General features: G+C 29.7%; 1 protein-coding gene across 1 annotated transcript; it reads right to left on the minus strand.

Moving 5' to 3' along the window:
- Nucleotides 1-6,303: 6,303 nt before the first annotated feature.
- VNE69_04144 (uncharacterized protein) lies at nucleotides 6,304-6,850 on the minus strand (the record flags this gene model as incomplete). The annotated part of the gene is made up of 3 exons (XM_065473391.1): nucleotides 6,304-6,438; nucleotides 6,687-6,756; nucleotides 6,846-6,850. 3 exons carry the CDS (start codon nucleotides 6,848-6,850, stop codon nucleotides 6,304-6,306), a joined length of 210 nt encoding a protein of 69 aa, XP_065329463.1.
- Between the last annotated feature and the right edge of the window lie 13,164 nt (nucleotides 6,851-20,014).

Consider the following 20,014-nt stretch of genomic DNA (forward strand, 5'->3'; position numbering starts at 1 on the left):
AAGAAATAATCCTAAAAATACGTTGAAAATATAATTAAAATGGCTTTTGACTTAAAAAATGAATTAAAATTAAATTATGTATTTAAAAATATATTTATTTTATATTTTTAATATTTAAAGTTGCTAGGAATTTTTGTCTCCTTTTTTTGAACTTCAATTTTGAGGTTCGAAAAAATAAAGTGAACATTCTCTGAGGGGGGTGGGTGGGAATCTTCAGCCTTTATGACATTACTTTTACACCTTAAACAATTAATATATAAGTTTTTCTTAAAATCTTAATTACATTTTCTCTTGCAAGCTTCTAATGTTTAGATAAGTGCCAATCTTGAAGTTCTATTTTCAATTTTTAGGGACAAAATAAAAATTGATTTTAGTGGGTATTATACGACAAAATATATCGTATAATCCACATGATTCTACCTTTCGTATCATTATAGCAAAAAAAGTTAATGTTTAAATTTTGTTATATTGTAGTTAAGAAATTCTTTGATTAGATCTTCGCATACCCTGCATATTAATCCAACTAAATATTATAGCGTTTAAAATATCTTATTCTTTACTAGTGAATATCATACAAAGCAAATATTTTATGTAAAATCTTAAAATCTGATCTTCCTCGTAAAAGTTAAAAATCTTATTGATTTGTGCTTTAAAAATAAATGTGAATAATGAAATGCACAAAATCTTATTCTGGTGTCTTTATAAACGCTATGCGATGCTTTGTGTACAGTAACATACTATCTCTTTTCTAATATTTGTCAAAGCAAAAAGTAGTTGAAAAGATTCAATTTATGTTTGTATTTTTTTATCTTAGTAACAGAAAATAAGCAAAAGGTATTATAATATATTCATACATAAAAAATACTACGAAAGCGCAAAAGGCCGGAGAAGACAATTAAATGTCCCATAAATTGCAAAGACGGTTTTATTTTTGGGGTTGTTTGCATTTTTATCAGTCCAGCGTTTTATCATTCCTTGTTCAGTACTAAAATAATTATCACAGTTGATAATTTAAAGATCGATTCTTGTCTTTAATTACTCATTTGGAATGTCATAGTTTTTAGCTTTCCTTTAACTCTATGTTGCATCTTGTATTTTTCTAATTCTTCTTTTTTCATTAAGTAAGCTTTGGCTAATTTTCTTTTTATCCCCCTCTCCTTACCAATATAAATACAGAATTTTTTATTTTTAGCCCTGTTTTTTAAAAGTCGAAGCGTCCAGAGCGGAAAGGAACAGAGAAAAATTTACAAAAGTAAAAAATGGTATTATAAATTATGATATCCTAAATATCATACGATATGTTTACTAACACTTCCCTCCAAATTTGACATCTTTCCCTCCAAGTCCAATACTTTTCCCTCCGATAAATATTTAAACATTCTACCCATTCAGGGGTACGAGATAAATAAAGGACAGGAAACAAGAAGAATAACCAATACGATAAACAACCAAATAAATATTAATATTCTTGATATGTTCTTAAGTGGTGGATACCACAATAAATATCTAATTTGAACATAGTTTATAAAAAATATATTATTTAAACCAATTTAATAATGTTTTCTAACAAACTATGAGTTAAATAGAAGTCTAAATTTGTAAAAATATGTTTTAACCTATTGCTTTCTTTTGTCATTACAATTAATTTTTTGCCAAAGAAAAAAAATGTTTATACACAGTTTATGTTGTTTAAAACAGATTCTAGGTTCGGTTATTCTTAGTTTGGTTATATTATTAGTCTTGTTTTTTAGGTTTTCATTGGTTTTTCAAGACCAACAGAGAATAATTATGTTATATTTATTCTCTTTAAAGAATTATTGAATCGTATGTAATGTCAATTTAATAAGATATGTTATATTTTAGTTCCAAAAGTAAAATATTACATGTTTGGAAAATTCTTTAATTCTTAAAAAATATTCATTTATAACAGCAAATGAACCTTATATAATATTGTTTATATAGAGATTTTCGTTGTTATACATTGCCATGTACAATAAAGATAAATCTTGATCAATAATTGGAAGAAGGAAATTTTTAAAAAATTAATAAAATAACGACAAAACAATTATTTTATTTTTGGTAAATATGCTATTTTATTACAACTTTATTTTTTTGACTTTTGTTCCTTCACATTTTTTCCGCTTCGAATTTCGAAAAAAGGGATATTTTTAAAAAATTCTTAATTTATATTGGTAGGGGGGATAAAGTGAAAATGCTCCTAAGCTTTGAAGTAATTGTTTCTCTTAATCATCAAGCTTAATATATATGGATGCACAATTTCATTTATTGTTTTTGTTTTTGCGGCTTTTTTTATGTTTTCATGCATAAATAGTATTTTAAAATATGGAACCTGCTTCTCAATTATTGTTTTCTTGATTTTCACATATATCATTTGGTATACTATCAATACTTATACTTCCATTACAGTTTTTTAGACAACAAGACCATTTTATGAAAAAAGTCCCGGTTGATTTTTATGCGATTTGTAAGTTTTTGATAGCTTCAGTAGTTTATTTTTGATGCCTTACACATTAACAGATCTCTCTTTTTGATTTTGTATTTTTCTTTCATTTTCAATTTTAAGGGGGTTTCCTTAAAACTAAAGAAATTATAAATTTTAGTAAAAATCTAGAAAGTCTTTAATGTCATACAATTTTTTTTAAAAAGTTATAATATCTGTATGGTTTATTTAAAAAAAACTATTATGCATCATATTATTATAATTTTTAGTTTGTGGTGTTTTTCCTGATGCAGTTTAATCGCTTCAAAATTCGTTTTTAATAGCTATTGGTTCGGATATTTTATAATACGTTGGCGGACTTGTTTACAACCGAAGATTATGTCCACAGTAATCATAAATTTAATTAAATAAATTTGTGCGCGTCCTGCAATAATAGGATAGGCATTAGTGTAAGATGCTCTCGTGGCCGAAAAAGTATCGTCCTTGTGGTGACAGTGATACTTGAAAGTATCCGATGTTTCGACGCGTATTTAGAGCTGAAGCTGGTGTTAAGAGTCGGGGTTTCGAACTAATTGAGAGACTAGACGCAGTATGGTCCTATAATGTATCGTGAAACATATCCTACAACGTTTTGTTACACGACGAGTAAATTAATTTTACATTCAAAAGGTGGTAAAAAATGCAATGTCCACAGTATATTAGATTGCTGAACCCTTTGAGTTAGTACGATTATATCTCTTCTCGGATTTCAGATGACCATGTCCGTTAAGTATTTTAACTGTAAGGGGTTTCTGAACGCAATTTGAGGTATAAATATAAGAGAATTCTTCTGGTCCAAGTCAAATGAATACGGTCGGAACTGGCCCCTTCAGATTGTTATATTTAGAAAAATTCAATAGATTAGAATCTCACAGTATAAGTTGGATAAATTTATCGTTCACATCTCTGGGGTCCTTGTATAAGGTTTACTCCATCTTTACTTGAAAAGAAGACCTTACCTTTGTTATGCCTAAGCCGTTCGACAGTAGGGCAAAAATCTTTCAAAGCCTACATGATGCGTGTAGGGCTAGATGAGAAAAATCTACTATAAATCTTTATAGAATATACGAATTGTTTTACAATAATGGTTTTAACACCGAGCGATTCGTACATAGACTGTCATGGGTCTGGGATCGTGGCATTAGCAGAACGCGGACCACCACTAGAACTTTTAGATAACACTTTATTTTTTACACCGCAGAATTTATGCATAAATAGTTGTTATATTCTGCCTTCATTTTTTGTAAATCAGTCTACACTCAACTTTAACAAAAATTCCTTAATGTTAGATTTACTTATCTACCGGGCTAAAAAAAATATACAAAGCACTGGAAAAGTAAAATATCAATCATAAAAAATAGAGGGCTGTTGAAGAAGTGAAACAGACCGACGAAACTGTTATATTAAAGGGAAATTATATTTAATCTCCGTCGGGTAAAAACGACGCAGATAGAAAAATGTATATGATTGGTAAGGATAATAGACGAGCAAACGTTAGAATTGAGAATTGAAATAGTACATAGGCGCAAGAATATAAGACCATGACACCGGTTTTGGAAAAAACGATTTGTATAACTGTGGCCAGAAATACTGTCCCAAAGTAGCGGAAACATCAATGGCGATCAATCGTAGTAATTCACGATGAAGGGTTTAAAAACAAAATAGGAGAGGATACAAAACTAATATAAAGACCTGGTTCCTCTTTAATGTGACATTATAACTGCATGGGATTTAAAGAAAGTACAATCCTGGATTTCTATAAATAATTTAGGTGCAGAAGAAGGGGAGCGATAATAAAAACATTGAGAGTTTCAGAGAGTTAATATTTGAAGTTATCAAAGTCTTCATGGAATGAAATGCTTTTGTATTTTTTCTCGTCTCTCTCTAAAAAAGCCCTCAAAATGAAAAAAAGTGCCTAGCTTGTTGCGCCATGTTTTTATACTTTTGTATTTTTCAAATTTAATAATTTATTCTATTATATTTTCATATAACTATGTTTTTACATTTTTGCATGTATTGTTTGGATGTTAACATATTTTCTAAAATTTATGAATTTCATTATAGTTTTTCCCTGTTAATTATTATTTTGATGTTATTTTTTCAATTGTCCTCTTTAATTATTTTTAAGATTTTTAGAAAATTTTATGTAAGAAAATAGTACCTTTGCGTTTGTTTTGGTAGTATTACTTCATAATTAACAAGATATTTTAAAACAATAATAAACTAATATTCTAAATACAAATTTCATTATTTACATGGTTATTACATTTTTGTCTTTTTAACATAACGTATTCCCCATATAGTCATTCATTGTGTATACATTGTATTTTTTTTATTTTCCATTTCACAATACAATAAACAAAAATATTTTAATTACATGAAGAATAAAAGATACAATGAAGGAAAAATAATGAATGTAATGATTTTTAATTATTTTAATGTAATTAGTATTGACGTCCCTAGTTTAGTTCATAATGAAAGCTCGCTTTGACTTCATTGGAACTTTAGAAATAAAAGATTTTAGTGTGTATGTCCAAAGATTACAATAGCCTTTTATTATCATCATCTCTTTTTTAAAGTTGAGCTTTACATAATAGATTTAAATCTATGGCACATCCTTCTCCTTAGCATCTTATTGGTGTATTGTTGTTATAGATAATAAGTTTTAGAAACTAATGACTTCTTGCATCAATATAGTAATACATATCACAAATTAAAAAAATCAAATTGTTTTACAGACCTTTATTGAAATTATAAATAAAAAAGATTTAAAAATAAAATATAATATTTACCACTTATTATATTGTTTTTAAAGAATTAAAAATTACTTACGTGATTTAGTATTCTCATCTGTACAAACAAAAATTTCAGTTTACACAATAGCTCTAAAAAATAACAAATAAAAAATCAATATTGTATCGGCTTCTTATTTTCTCCTGGATTTCATCCTCTTATTAAAAACTTATTTTTTATTTGATTTTAGATATTATGTTAGTTCAATGATTTACTAACTGTTCATATCTTTCTATTTATAGCATGTTTCTAAAGTATTCTTTTGTTTATTTGTTTGTTGACGTGTTGTCTCGTCGTCGCGGAAATATTTGGCATGTGATTTTTTTGACATCTATACATTTGGTGCTGGCAATTACATCGCAAATACATTTAAGAGTATCACATTGATCAACGTAGAGTTTTTTTATATTATAATTCTTCATCTCAAATAAAAAACAAGAATAAGTGCAAAAAAAGTGTTCGTTATAATATGCTGAGATTTGACTAAAGATTTGTAAAAATTTTTTCTCGGTTGCTACTTGTTCATTTCTTAAACTCTAAACTTTATCATATTTGAATGTACGTACATCACATTAGTATTTTAGAAATATTTTTCTTTGTCTGTATATTTTGAATTTCACCTTAGTTGTATTCGTTTTATATTACTATACTGCTCTAGTACTCAATAATATTTTCCTAATACAATATATTAAATGTCAATTTTTGATTTATATACACACAAACAAACAAAAATTTGACAGGTATGGAAAAAACAATAGAAAAAGCAGCTAAATATAGAGATAAATGTTTTTGTAAATTTTTGTTACAAATTGAGATGTTCGAAAAAAATGATTTTTTTGACATTTAATTTAAGGACTATAAATATTCATAAAAAATTTGCCCCTTGTATTGTTTCTCGTTATGACGAGGAAAAATGAAAGTTCCAATTTTTAGCATGACATTATTAATATGAATATTCATTTATGTTCATTGGATAGACGTGGTGTGTAATGTACTTTCGTTATATTCTATCAAATTCTTTTTTTCGTGATAATACCAGATAAACCTGTATTTGATTCTTCCTCATAGAGATTGTCTATGAGGATTCCATGAATAAGACCTATAATTTCTGAATCATAGGCATATTCTTTGTAAGATTTTATCAGCTTGTTTATTGAAGTGTTTGATAGAATTTTATTTTTGTAAAAGTTAGTAATATGTGAGTAGATTGTTTTTATTGTATCGACAATTAATTTTTTTTTTCTCGTCGATTAATTCTTTTGCTTCATCAACTGTCGCCTTTTCTTTGTTTATATTGATAAGTTCTATGTTTGTTGTTTTTGTTTTGTCATCTTTTTTCTTTAAAAAATTCAAATATTAAGTTATTCTTTTTTTTGAGACAGATTTTTATCACTAATCCTTGTTCTTGATTTACCAAATCTTCTTCCTTTTGCAAAAAGTTATCTTGTTGGAAAATGCGGTACCTGGGAAACCTTTTTCACGAGCGAATACCACTTTTTAGTGTTTTTATTACTTTAAGCGTTGGCCTTTTGCGTGTTTTTCGTCTAATCACCTCATTTTGTTCTCTTGTTGTCCGCCCTTATTTTTATGAAAATTAAAAAAACAAATAATTTTCTAGAAAATTCATTTTTTAAGCAGGCAAAAATTGATAGGTTGTAGAAATAATACAGTCTACAACGATAAAAAAAATTCTCTAGCCTTCTCGTCGGTGTCTTTCTAGACATTTTGCAAAAATATTTAAATACAAAGTATCTTATAAAATAATCTTTAACTTAGAAAATTTGGTGTTCTTGCCGATGAAACATCTCTGATGTATGGCTTTAAATATATCTTTATTACGTATGTGTTAACATGGGACGGGTGGTTCCTAAATCTCATGAAGTGCACCGAAGAAGACTCGACATACCGATATTCTTCCAGGCGTATATCCAATTTCTTGCTCTGTTAAGATTTTTAAAAGTTTCTTTTTAAATATAAAAGATTGGGAGATCTATGAAGTAATGTGATGACGAGAGACTTAGAGTTAATCATCTCTACTCATAAAGAGATGCATATGAAGACGGAAATAGAGACAAGAGAAGGGAAAAGATGCTTCATTAAATAAATCTTTTTAGATATCTTTAATCATGAAGAGTACTATGAAAAATTATTTATTTATGCATATAAAATTAATTAATGAGTAATATTTGCAAAAATTTGTCAAAATAAAAACTGTTGTAGTCGATAAAAGATTAACCACTCATATTCTTACAGATGAATAGATTTGATTTACTGTTAAATGTATTTGGAAACATTATCGAAAAGGATAGGAAATATGAATAAACAAATTGATATGTCGGATACATCACAAGTAAACCAAAAGAGTTATATAACACAAAAATAATAAACACAATGCTGGTGCTAGAATTTTTAGGTGGACCAAAGAATAATATAAAATTGAATTGGTTGTAAGCTTATTGGAATTGCATTTTTATGGGCGTCTCAACCCCAGGAGGGAAATGGAAACATCTAAGATAGTTCATATATGAAAATTTTCGAGCCTCATAAAGACAACGATATAACTTTAAACAGTTAGGGTTTAATAACATTACAGGGATGAAGATAGATTTGTCGCAGATGTTGCAAAAAGCAGCAGTGCTATTCGAGAGATCCTCTTTTAAATTTAGACGCTTTGTGTCAAATTGTCAAACAAATAACCAATGGAGATAAAAGCCTTTTTATACTTAAATACCACTACAGTTTAGACTTGTCGAGGAGATGAGTTTATTCTATGCCCTAATAAGAAGTAAGTAGGAACCAAGCTGCATGCCGACGTGGGCAGAGGGCACAACACCAAAGTTCAACACGAAAATGGATTTTACAGAAAGACAAGCTATATAAACCATTCGAGAAAAAATAATAAACAACGCACACTTCACAAATAATGTAATTATTTTATTAAAGATTATAAATAACTAACCATTATTTTCAGTACGAAAAGAAAACCTTTAAAAAAATATATAAATGCATTAGATGAATATGACAGGATGAGAAAAGCCATGACAGTAAAGAAATTACATTTTTTTATATATTCAAGAAGTTTTGAACCTTTTTTGTATAAGTTGCCTTTTTAAATGAATAAAAAGGTATTATATACCGGAGCAGATGTGCGAATAAACCATAACAATCCTCCTTTGGTAAAAAGTAATTTGAATATAGGATATAATGGGATAGTAAAGAATATGGGAAAGGAAATAAAAATAGACCTGCTTAATAGACTCTAAAATTGAAATCAATGGAAAATGCGAGATTTTTTCACCCCTAATAATCAAATGACATTAAATATGTCATTTTAGTTAAAAATTTGATCTTAGACGATCTATATGCCCCCAAATATAGAATCTACTAAATGTCAAACTTTATTTGTGAGTTAGAAGAGAATTAAATTTTAAAAGAGTATAAAGACGATTTTTAAAAAGAATAGGCTACTATAATCTTCGAACAGAAAGCATTGATCTAAGACAGACAAACAGTACAAAAATAATTTATAAAAAAGAACGAAAGGATACCAGTGTCACAAGAAGAGGCCGTAAACGAGGCAACCATTAAACTCCTAGAACTTCGAATTTTAAGGAAAGCATGAGCCATGGTGTGGCAGAATATTGACAGTACCGAAACCAGGTTAAACATCCAGAAAGTGCGTAGAATAATAAGAGCTAGAAAGCATAACAGCTAAGTGCGCATACATGACTCCTGAAATCGAAGCAATTTTCGACAGTCTATCGCTTGCAACAATATTTACAATAGATGAAACTAGTGCTTTCCATAAAATTCCTTCACAAGATAAAGACATGTAAAAAAATAACATTCTTTTGTATGGAACAAGTTACAATATAACCGTATGCATTTCGGACTTTTTTTTACGCTTCGACAACATTTTAAAGTGCAATAAACAATTTATCTAGGAAAAAAACTAAAATTTTGTGATCCTATACTTAGATGGTAAATAATATGTTCATAAAACAAAAAAACAATAAAAAACATATAAAAATAATATTTTGAAAAAAATAAGAGCAAAAAATTTAGCGCTTAACTGCAAATGTATAGATTTTTTGTATCAAAAAGTAAGTTCTTATTGCGTCATCGGAAATCACATTATCAAGGTAAACGAAACGCGCATTTAGATATACATGCATACCCAAATTCTCTACATAAAAAAAAAATTGATTTTTTGTGAAAAACTAATCATTGTATGGATTTTGTGACAAATATTGCAGAAATTATAAGACTCTTGGACAACGTACTATAAGGCAGAAATCAAACTACTGATAAAAAAAATTAAAATCAAGTCAAAGATCAGAATAATTAAAACCGTTAAAAAGTACTAAACTATAATACAATACTGTTGCAGGCAAATTTAAGGCTTTTTCATAAAGTTAAGGACTCATTTGAAACGGGAATCGGAGCAGTGAGCCTGCAAAAGAACAAATGTTAAGCTGAAAAATGATTTTGTCTTTATAAAGAGACTGGTTAATTGTCAGAAGAATTATTCAATTACCAATAAGAACTTATGGGCTTGTTTGAAGGACAGAGCAATTCATAAATTACATTTGGGGAGCAAATTTACGTTAAGAACAAACCATAAAGCTCTAATCATCCATGGAGAGCAAGGATCAACAAGTAAGATTCCAGGTGAGCACTCTTATTGGCGTAATACGATTAATTTGAAAAAATAAAAAAAAAGAATAACATAGCTAATCGTTTAGCAGATTCCAACAATATTGTGAAAACTTGTAACTTTGATATACATCAGTTATCGAAAAATAACACTATTGAAATACTTAAGAAGTATCATAAATTTCTTGCCATGAGACATCGAACATCATAAAATTTATGATTTCTCGGCCGCAAAAGTGGAAAATTATACATCGAGACATAATAAAAATTTGTAAGTAATTGCAAAACATGTTTACGCTCGAGATATCAACTCATTAAACAAATAAGATGCTAATACTTTCAAAAAACCTAATCAGCTTTGGGTATTTAATCTGACAATGAAACTTTTTGGACAACAATGGAAGTGTATACATATTTGTAGCGATTAATCATTATATTAATGGGTAGAAAAGACGATTTTGCGGAGCAAAAATAGTTGTGAAATTTATAAGCAAATCGAGGAATTGATAATCAGTGAGCATGGGTTATCAAACAGAATCTTGACAGACAACGGTCTAGAGTTTGGCAACTTTAAAGTACATGCATTAAGTACTATATAAAATATCATTGAATAGTGTTCGCCATACCATCACCAGACTTTAGGACCCGTGGAAAGGGCCATGCAGACATTGACATACAAAATTATAAAATTAGCAAGTTATGGCTAAATTTGACTGTATAAAAAATTTCAATGGTTACATTGCAGTATATCTATCGTTTCAAAGATCAAAAAACAACGTTGTACATTTTAAATATAACTATAACATAATAACAGCAGTATATGAGAGAATAAAAGTTACCTAAAGACCTATACAAAGCAAGAACTTTTGTGGAAGAGGGACACAAAGTTTAAAAAACAATATAAAAATCGTAAGGAAAATGGAAATAAAGCAGAAGTTAAAAGTTAGATAAAATGTTCAAAAATACAGAATTAATTCTGGAATTATCAAATTGGAAGCTTTATGGTCATTTGGCTACGCTATTGTCAGAATAGCAGGTGAAGGGCTATTTTTAGTGAAAAAAAGTCATCGAGCGAATAAAACTTAATAGAAGCCATATGTAAAGGATACGTCAAAGACTGGCTAATCATATTCTTACCAATGGACCGATTTGATTGAAATCAAAAGTATTTAAAAGATTCCCGAAAATGGGAATGGAAAAGAACAAATAAGGAATTGACAACAGATATAAACAAATCAAAATAAAAATGTAAAAATGTTACTTTCTGATATAACTTTTGTTTATACTTTTATTTCAGAAACATTTGACATCTAAAAATTATTATTCATAAAAAAATGTACAGATAATCAAGTAAATTTTAAGAATATTGGCCATTAATGTAAATAAGTAAATATTACAATATAAATAAAAAATTTCAATGTTTTGATTTTGGAAAAATAATATTATATTGCTAGAGTATAAAAATAATATTAAATGTTCTCAAATAAGAAAATTCTTTTAGTTTGTACATTGTTAACGTATATAAATTATTGTACTAATTGAAAACTGAAATGACTGCAACTGACAGTTAATGATAAACGATTTTTTCCTTAGTATTATTTATACAACAAATACAAAAATCTAGAAAACAAACCTTTTGTATTTATCAAAACATCGAAAACTACATTGATATCGTTTAAAAACCAAAATGCCGTGACGTTTATTGTATAAAGTATTTAATTTTTGCATTTCCAGCTTAATTTCTGAAAAACAAAAGAAATTTTTTGTTTGATTAAAAATTACAATATCGGAATAACAAATTAAATAAATGTATAGATAGTTTTACATCATTACGCAGAATCCATAATATATCTTACATGCACACGTATCCATTATAGAATACAATGGTTTGTCGTAGTGCTAATTTTTTTGGAAAAGAAAAAGCAATTAAATTTGACTTTAGAGAAATGGGGATTATTGTTATTTTATATATTTAAAAACTTTATTTTATCATCTTCATTAAACTTATAACTAAAATCAGCATTAAAATACAAAAATAAAGGGGGTCGAAATTTTTAAAAAATTGCCCCTTTTTGAAAATAATGAATGGGATGTTAAAAGGGAAAGCGTAAACTTTCATATGTGTTCAGCAAACAAGAAATACAACCAGAAATGTATAAATTGTATTGGGATAAGCTATAATTCCATACGAAACATCTTTTTTGATGTGTAAAGTTTGAAAGTGAAAACATAGATTTGTAAGTTGAAATAATCCCTTATTTGTTAACGCTTTAGTAGAACATTTGCCCATGTTAAAATGGAAAATAAATGGATTTTGTGAATTAAAGTAACTTAAATTTTTAATATTTTGAGGGGCAACATACAAAATGTTAGCTATTTTTTACAAATCGTTAAAATTTAAATTTTTCAAGTGGCATTTTAAAAAAACGAAACTGATATGAGGCGAAGATATTGTTGTGGAGATAGAAGAGATTGAAAATGGAAAAATTCAATAATTGGGAAGGCTTGTTAAGAGATTTTGGTATTTCGGGATTTAATAATCAAAGCAAAGAAGATAGTCTTCGTTTTATCAAGAAAAGAAGCAAGAATACGCTGCCTTAATTATGTTTAGCATGTAAATTTTAAATCCGTCATTTATTTGGATTGTGATAGTTATATTTAACTTTAAAAATCATTATGCTGATCATATAACTGCGAATTACAGTCAAGTATAGCGACACAGAGACAGTTGTTCATACAAACACCATCGAAGAGAATTTTAGATTTTAAAGGCTCTATGCAAAATATGTATTGACATATGGACTTGCTAAATATTTTTCGACGCTTTGTATGATTAAAAAATATGAGCCTAAAACCTTTAAAACTGTGGTATAACGGATAATACCACATGGTTTATAAATAACCAAAGAACACTAAAACGTTGATGCTTTCAGGAATGATCAATGATAGTCAGTTATTATTGGTCATCCTTATCACATTCCTTTTCTACTGTTACCATGTAATATAAATAAAGAAATTCCATAAACAACATGGTACAACATCCGAACAATAACAAACACTCTTTCTTATACAAATCAGATAAACAAAACTCTTTTCATAACAATAAACAATCAATTCACTCTAACTCTTTTAACTCCGGTTTCACGGATCCCCAAACCGTAGCATCATTGAATGCTTTCTTGCCACAGGCAAGCTTCCCGGTAAACACGCCAATTTGAGCTCAAATGGCTATACGAAAAAAGAGTTCTTATCTGAAAATAAACATTCCTACGCTGAATTCACTCGAACCGTAGAAGGAACCGAAACTACCATCAGAGAGCACATTCAAAAAATCTATAATATTAAAACAGAACTTTCGCTCAGAAATCTAAATGATTTTAAAACACTTTCCAATTATAACAAGTGGAACGACTCCTAAGCAGGACAAATCTACCATAGTTTAATTTACGATAGCATGTACAAAGAAAAACTTGCTAAGAATAGCTATATTGCTCTAAGAAAACAGCTTCTTGATATACTTTACCCAAAAACAAAATACAGAATACTTTCTAATAAAATAGATAAAATCAAGCAGACGGACTATAAAACCATAAACGAATATATGGACAAAATTTTAAAAGAACTTTAAGGATATATACATGTCAATGAATTGACTAGGAAGGAGGTAGAAAGAAAACAAGAAGAAATTTTCTTTAAAGGTCTTGGTACATACACCACAAAAAAAATAAAAGGCCAAAGACTTAAAACGGCATCATTTGGAGAAGTAATTAATTTTTTTATCGGAATTAGAAGATACTAACATAGCACAATTTACAGATGCGAAACAATTCTGTGCAACTACTATATCTGATTCTAAAGTAAAAAAAAGTTTTTCAAACAAAAAATGGTGTAAGTATCATCAATCAAAATTTCACAACACAAAGGACTGTTCCTTGCACACGAACGATAAAGAACATAAAAAGAATTTATTAATTACTGAAATAAAAACGAATACATCCGATGGAATTAAAATTTAGGAAAAAACAATGTAGCAGCAGACACATTTTCACGGCGCTTTATAATCCAACCAGCATCTCTAAGAACCCAATATGAAAATGCTGTCAAAGAATCATGAATCTATAGAAATGAGAAGTTGCTTAAAAATCGGAGTGGAAAATATATTGCCAAACAAAATTATATTGCACAATTTTTAAAAACCATTCACAAAATTTCAGGCCACAGAGGTATATTTAACGTTATATAACAACATTAAAAGATACTTTCATATCAGCAAAAACGTAAAACACAAAATCAATATTGGTCAAAAGGTGCAAAATATGCAGAAATTACAAGATTATAAATAATAAACACCAACAAAAAGTTAAAATGGAATCATCGGGGCTATATGAACGAATATCGACGGACATATTCGGACCGTTCAAATATTACTAACAAAAAGACAATTCAACTCCTGAGGAAAAGACAGGATATATTCTGACTATATCAGATATATTTTCAAGAGAGAGCAAATTATTCTTCTTTAAATCTATTAAAGCAAGACAAATAATTTAGATGATAGATCACTGGACAAAAATAATAGAACAGCCTAAGCACGTAATATCAGATAACGGCAGGCAATACACGTCTTCAGCACTAAAGAACTATTTTAAAGAAGTAAGAATAAATCATATATTGATACCTACATAAACACCCAAATCTAACGGAATCTCATACGAATAAATCAGACCATCGCATTTATATTATCCATAAATTAAAATTAATGTATATTAAAAACAGTTAAAGCAGCCGAGGAAACTCTTAACATAAACTATAATAAGAAATTCGGCCTCTCATATATGAAAGTCAATAAGCACGACTTCTATGACATTGAGAACAGGCCACAAGCATCCACACAAAAGAAAAACTCTATTAAACACATTCCACCTCTCATGAAGGGAGATATAGTTTATAAAAGAAATTTATGCGCCTCTAAACTTGATCGTAATTATGGATCAAAAAAATAATTGAAGAAGTTGGATCTAAAGGAAATTAGGTACGACTTAAAAGTGATAGGACATGGACGCATATTCGAAATTTGAGGTTCTGAAGGGGGCTAGTATGTGGTATAATGGATCATACCACATGATTTATTAAACCAAAAATACTAAAACGCTGATGCTTCTTCAGAACGATCAGTTATGGTCGACTATTATTGGTCAGCCGAATCTTATTTCTTTCTATTGGTTACTATATAATATAAATAGAGAAATTCCACGAACAACATGGTACAACATCAGAACGCAAACAAACACTCTTCCTTCTACAAATCAGATAAACAAAACTCTTTTCATAACAATAAACAATCCTTTCCCTTTAACTTTTTTCACTCCGGTCTTCACGGCACCCTAAACCTTAGCATCATTGAATGCTTCCTTGCTACAGGCAAGCTCCCCGGTAAACACGCCATTGACATCCGTTGTTTAACCAATCATAAGGCCAAATCCGAGTGTTGATACAATTGGTAATCATCAGAAACCAAAAGTCTACAAGAGCTCTTAAATACAACAATACATGCGGATAAATATTAGTAAAGTTGGCCGGCAAGAATTTTACCACAACAACGTTTGACAATTCTCATCTTACCAATATAACAACAAATTACATTTATTTACACATTTTATTATGTATAGCGTTAAGTAGCACTATGAATTGTATTTATTCTGGCTATTTTATATATTGTTAACGACACGAACATCCTAATTCGGCGCTACTAAGAAAATCGCCCCCTAATAAAAAAATTATTTAAAATTTATGAAATTTTTATTAGATAGCTATGCATTTTTGTAAAAGTAGAGCAAATGCATGAGGAATTGAATTTTTTTATATTGCCAATGTTTATGCCAAGAAAATTCCATTAAAAATTTAGCGATAAGGTCATGATTTAATCCACTTCTTTTTCTATAATCGTGTTTTAAGTGGGCCCATAAATTTTCAATCTGATTTGTATGTCCTCCCTTGCTGTTTACGTATCCTTTGCTATGATTTACTATCTCACGCTCAAATCCAAAATTGGCCACTGCTTTGTGGTATGATAGGCATCCATCAGTAACAAGAATAGTTCCAGGAAGTAAATAATTTTGTAACGCTTCTAGTAAAGTTTCATGCTTTCTTATGGAATTAATGAAACAAAAAAATTCGTTCATCACCTTCTACAAGTATCCATTGTATATTAGGAGTATCGTTGTGTAGAGATGACGATATATCAATCACCAAGCCAATGCATAATGCAGTTTCATCGACTTGTATCCTTATGTTTTCTCCCTTATCTGTTTTATTCGAAGGAGTCTCGCTTATAATGTCTATTAGAATGTTTTAAAATTCAATGTATATGGGCTCGGCTACTTTACAAAAATTGATAGCTTGATAATTTGAGTAAGAAAAGATCCAACAATATAAACACCTCAGAATCTTTTTGAATTAGATAGTCAATTTATTAAATTTTGTGCTCTTTTCAAACTACATTTTCTTTTGCACTTTTTTATTATACATCTGTGCTCCTTTTCATCAATAAAGGAAGAAACACTAGCAATTGACATGTTTCCATGACATGATTTGGGGACAGATGAAATGGTAGACTTTATTATTCTTAATTCTACCAAAAGAGCAACTGCGAGATCATTATCTTGGAACATAGGGTTCCAAGGATCAAGTTCTCCTACCTTTTCCAGTATCCTTCCTAACATGAAGGGTAAGAAAAATCCGAAAAAAAGTGTAAAAGACCATTGCTTTGAAAATCGCCCCTTGTTTAGAAAAAAATATGCAAGCAAGTACAAATCGAGAGATTTTTTAATTTTAAAGAAATGATAATTTTTTTTCTATGCGTGTTTTAGTAGGGGGCGATTTTCCTAGTAGCGCTTCAACTTCCATTATATATCTTTACTTGTGTATATTATTAAAATAAAAATAAATTTGTGTTTTACTTTTAAAAATGGAATTTCAAAGCTATAAATAATTTTTTTTCTAAACATTCATTATGCTAACAAAAAAAAAACAAAGAAACAACAATAGTGTGAACATCATAAAAGAGCTAACATTATCTTATAGAATATAAGTAATAGTACTAATAATAACAACGTAATTTCTGTCGGATCAAAATTCATGTACATGGTTAAAAAAATTTAAGAACACAAATATCAGATAAACAAAAAAAAGATTCCTATTTGTGTTTCTCTGTTGAAGACAAAACAGTGGAGCTGGAACCCAAGACCCCCCCTCTGAGGGTGTATATTTTATTTTTTTGACCCCAAAACAAAGTGCAAAATAAAGAAGGAGGAGCAAAGAAGAGACAAAAATTATATTACACTTATTACATTAAAAACAACAAATTATAAAAGATTTTTTGAAATAATTTTTCATATAGATTAGATATTCATATCACAGCTTTCGCCGGTACCGCTCATGTTATTTAGCTCTTCACAGACTTTGGTTTCTGTGGAATTATTAATGTTTTACAACTTCGCCTTTCAGCTTCATTCCCCTTTGCCGACACCATTTCTTTAACAGTCGCCATATTCGCTAGTGCGCTTACAGCTCTAGCCACTTCTTCTTCTCCTGTATCCTCCTGATCGTATCCTCGTCGTCGTTCCAAAGAGATGGACTCTAGAGTCTTCTCCATCACAATAGACTGGATATATGCTTCGAAATAGGGTTGTATTTCCAGCTCCCTGATGTACTTTCTGTGATATTTAGTTACCACTCCATCCCATGTCATTACATAAGAAACTATTCTTGTCTGGGATTTATGTATTAGTCCTAGTTCATTTGCAAGAAGGTCATATTTTCTTATTTTTCATTCTCAACTATAGTAAGTCGATCCTGGTTGGTTATACCATCTTTAACAATTAAAATTTCTTTCTTCTTCTTGTCAAACACAAGAATATCAGGCTTGAAATGGGTCACCTTTATTTTAGTGGATATTCTCGTATCTACTCTCATTTCTGCACGAATATTTTCCTTGATCCCTTAAACTGAGTGTCCATATATTTTCTTTGTCTTCTTAACCCCATATTTAATACATAGTAAGAGTTGAATGCATCTAACTACCTCGTTATGTCTTTTCATATAATCAAACCCCAGCATACGATCACACTTGGTAGCTAAATGATCCACGGTCTTCTTATGAGATCCACAATGGGGACATTGTCCCTCTTGTCCCCAGAAGATATTTCTATCCTGTAGGAAGCAGTAAATTGCTACGGATATAGCCTGATTGTTTCCTTATACCAGCCAGGTAGAAGAGCCCCAATGCTTACTAAATCATTGTCCCTACTTTAAACGGTACATGACCGTTTGGAACCCGCATTGGGAAAATGAACCCGCCTTGAAATTTTAAAGGACCCCCTTTAAAAAAATTGCAAAATTGGCAAAAACAATGTTTGTTGGGGCAGATGAGGTTTTTAGTGATGAAATGTATTTATACATGGAATATATAGAAAAGTTTATTTTGGAAACATTTGATGCTGAATCGGAGTGCGCCTTGCTCGTTTCTGTAACTAGTAGAAATACTGCTTTTTCCTTGAGGTAATACAAGAAAATGTATAACCTGTTTCTATTACGATCTCTAATCAATGGGTAGCATATGATGCCACATTAGCTAAGCAAAGGGATGGAGCACAGTACTAAGATTCACTCCATAAATGCTATAACCTCTAGCGATTGTGAGTCACAATACCATATAATTTAGTTGGGTTTGGCTCATTTCTATAAGAGATATTCGATCTAGATAAAAACAAAGAAGAACACTATGAATATCTTTTACAGTTCTATAGGGCTTTCCAATTTTCAAAAATCGCCGGATAAATTGTCTTCTGTCATTTTTTAAAATAAATCATCAAGTCCCTTTTTTTATAATTTTTTTTATTTTTCCCTTTTTTGAATTTCCCTAAAGCGGGTTCCAAACGGCCAAGTACCCTTTAAACAACTTTCTATGGTTTGTCCTCATGTTAATTTTGTTGTAAAGCGCTTCTTTTTGGGATTCTATTAGCATCTTCTGGGTTATCTCTCCTACAAAGCTATACCTAATCCTATGATACTCGTTAATTGTAAACAAGTGGGTTTCCTTTCTGCCTCTACTTTAAATATCGCTGCCCGTCTTAGTGAGCCATTTAAGAGACCCATCTAATGTTTTATAAATATTCAGAAGCATACTTTTGCTTCTATCTTCGATACTTATGAGGCCTCTACCCATTTCGTATCTAGAAAGATATAGTCTTTTCTTGCAGGCAGGCTGTAGATGGACCTGGTACTTGATAAGTACCTGTCGGATATCAAAATCGAGACTTTTGAACTCTATTAATTCTAATTTTAATAATCCTACGTGATAGTTTATTACTGATATTGCATGCTCGTTTATAACTTGAATCACATATTTACCATTTTATTGAGTCTTGCATAGTTTTTCAACCCTCTGTAGGATCTCATTTCTTACTTTTTCAAAGTCTCTCTTTTGACAGCACTAGAGGCATCCTCTGTTTTTTCAAGGTATTTGTATCCTTGATGCCCTTCTAGTACTACTGCAACTCAACTACAATCACTACAGTTAGTTGCAGACTTACTTCTGTTCATTTCTAAACCTACAGGTGGAAACCCTTTTTAGTTATCTCATTCATTAGTTTTTAAAACGACGTCGTTCTCTGCAGGGAGCTTAAGATCATCAATAAATAGAAGATGGTTTGAAACATAAACAAATTCGTGAGTTTTTATTCCTACTTTTGGGTAAGTTGAATTCAGTCTCCTGCTCAAAGGGTCCATACATAGTACAAACAAAAGCGGCGACAAGGAATCACCTTGTAGTGTGCCATTTTCAATCTTCTTATTCAGTATCGTTTCTGATCCTGATTTTTTTTCAATGTGCCACCTTTTAACAGTGACTTCTAAGAATTTACTTATCCATTGAGGGATATTTAACTTGCTAATGCACGTTTATAGAACAGAATGGTCTACAAAGTCGTAGGCTTTCTTTAAATCTATCCACATGGTCGTCTTCGGCTTGTTATCATGCTCCTTATTAACTGCTATATTAATCAT

This window comes from Vairimorpha necatrix, chromosome 4 (assembly GCF_036630325.1).
Source record: "Vairimorpha necatrix chromosome 4, complete sequence".
Lineage (NCBI taxonomy): Eukaryota > Fungi > Microsporidia > Nosematidae > Vairimorpha > Vairimorpha necatrix.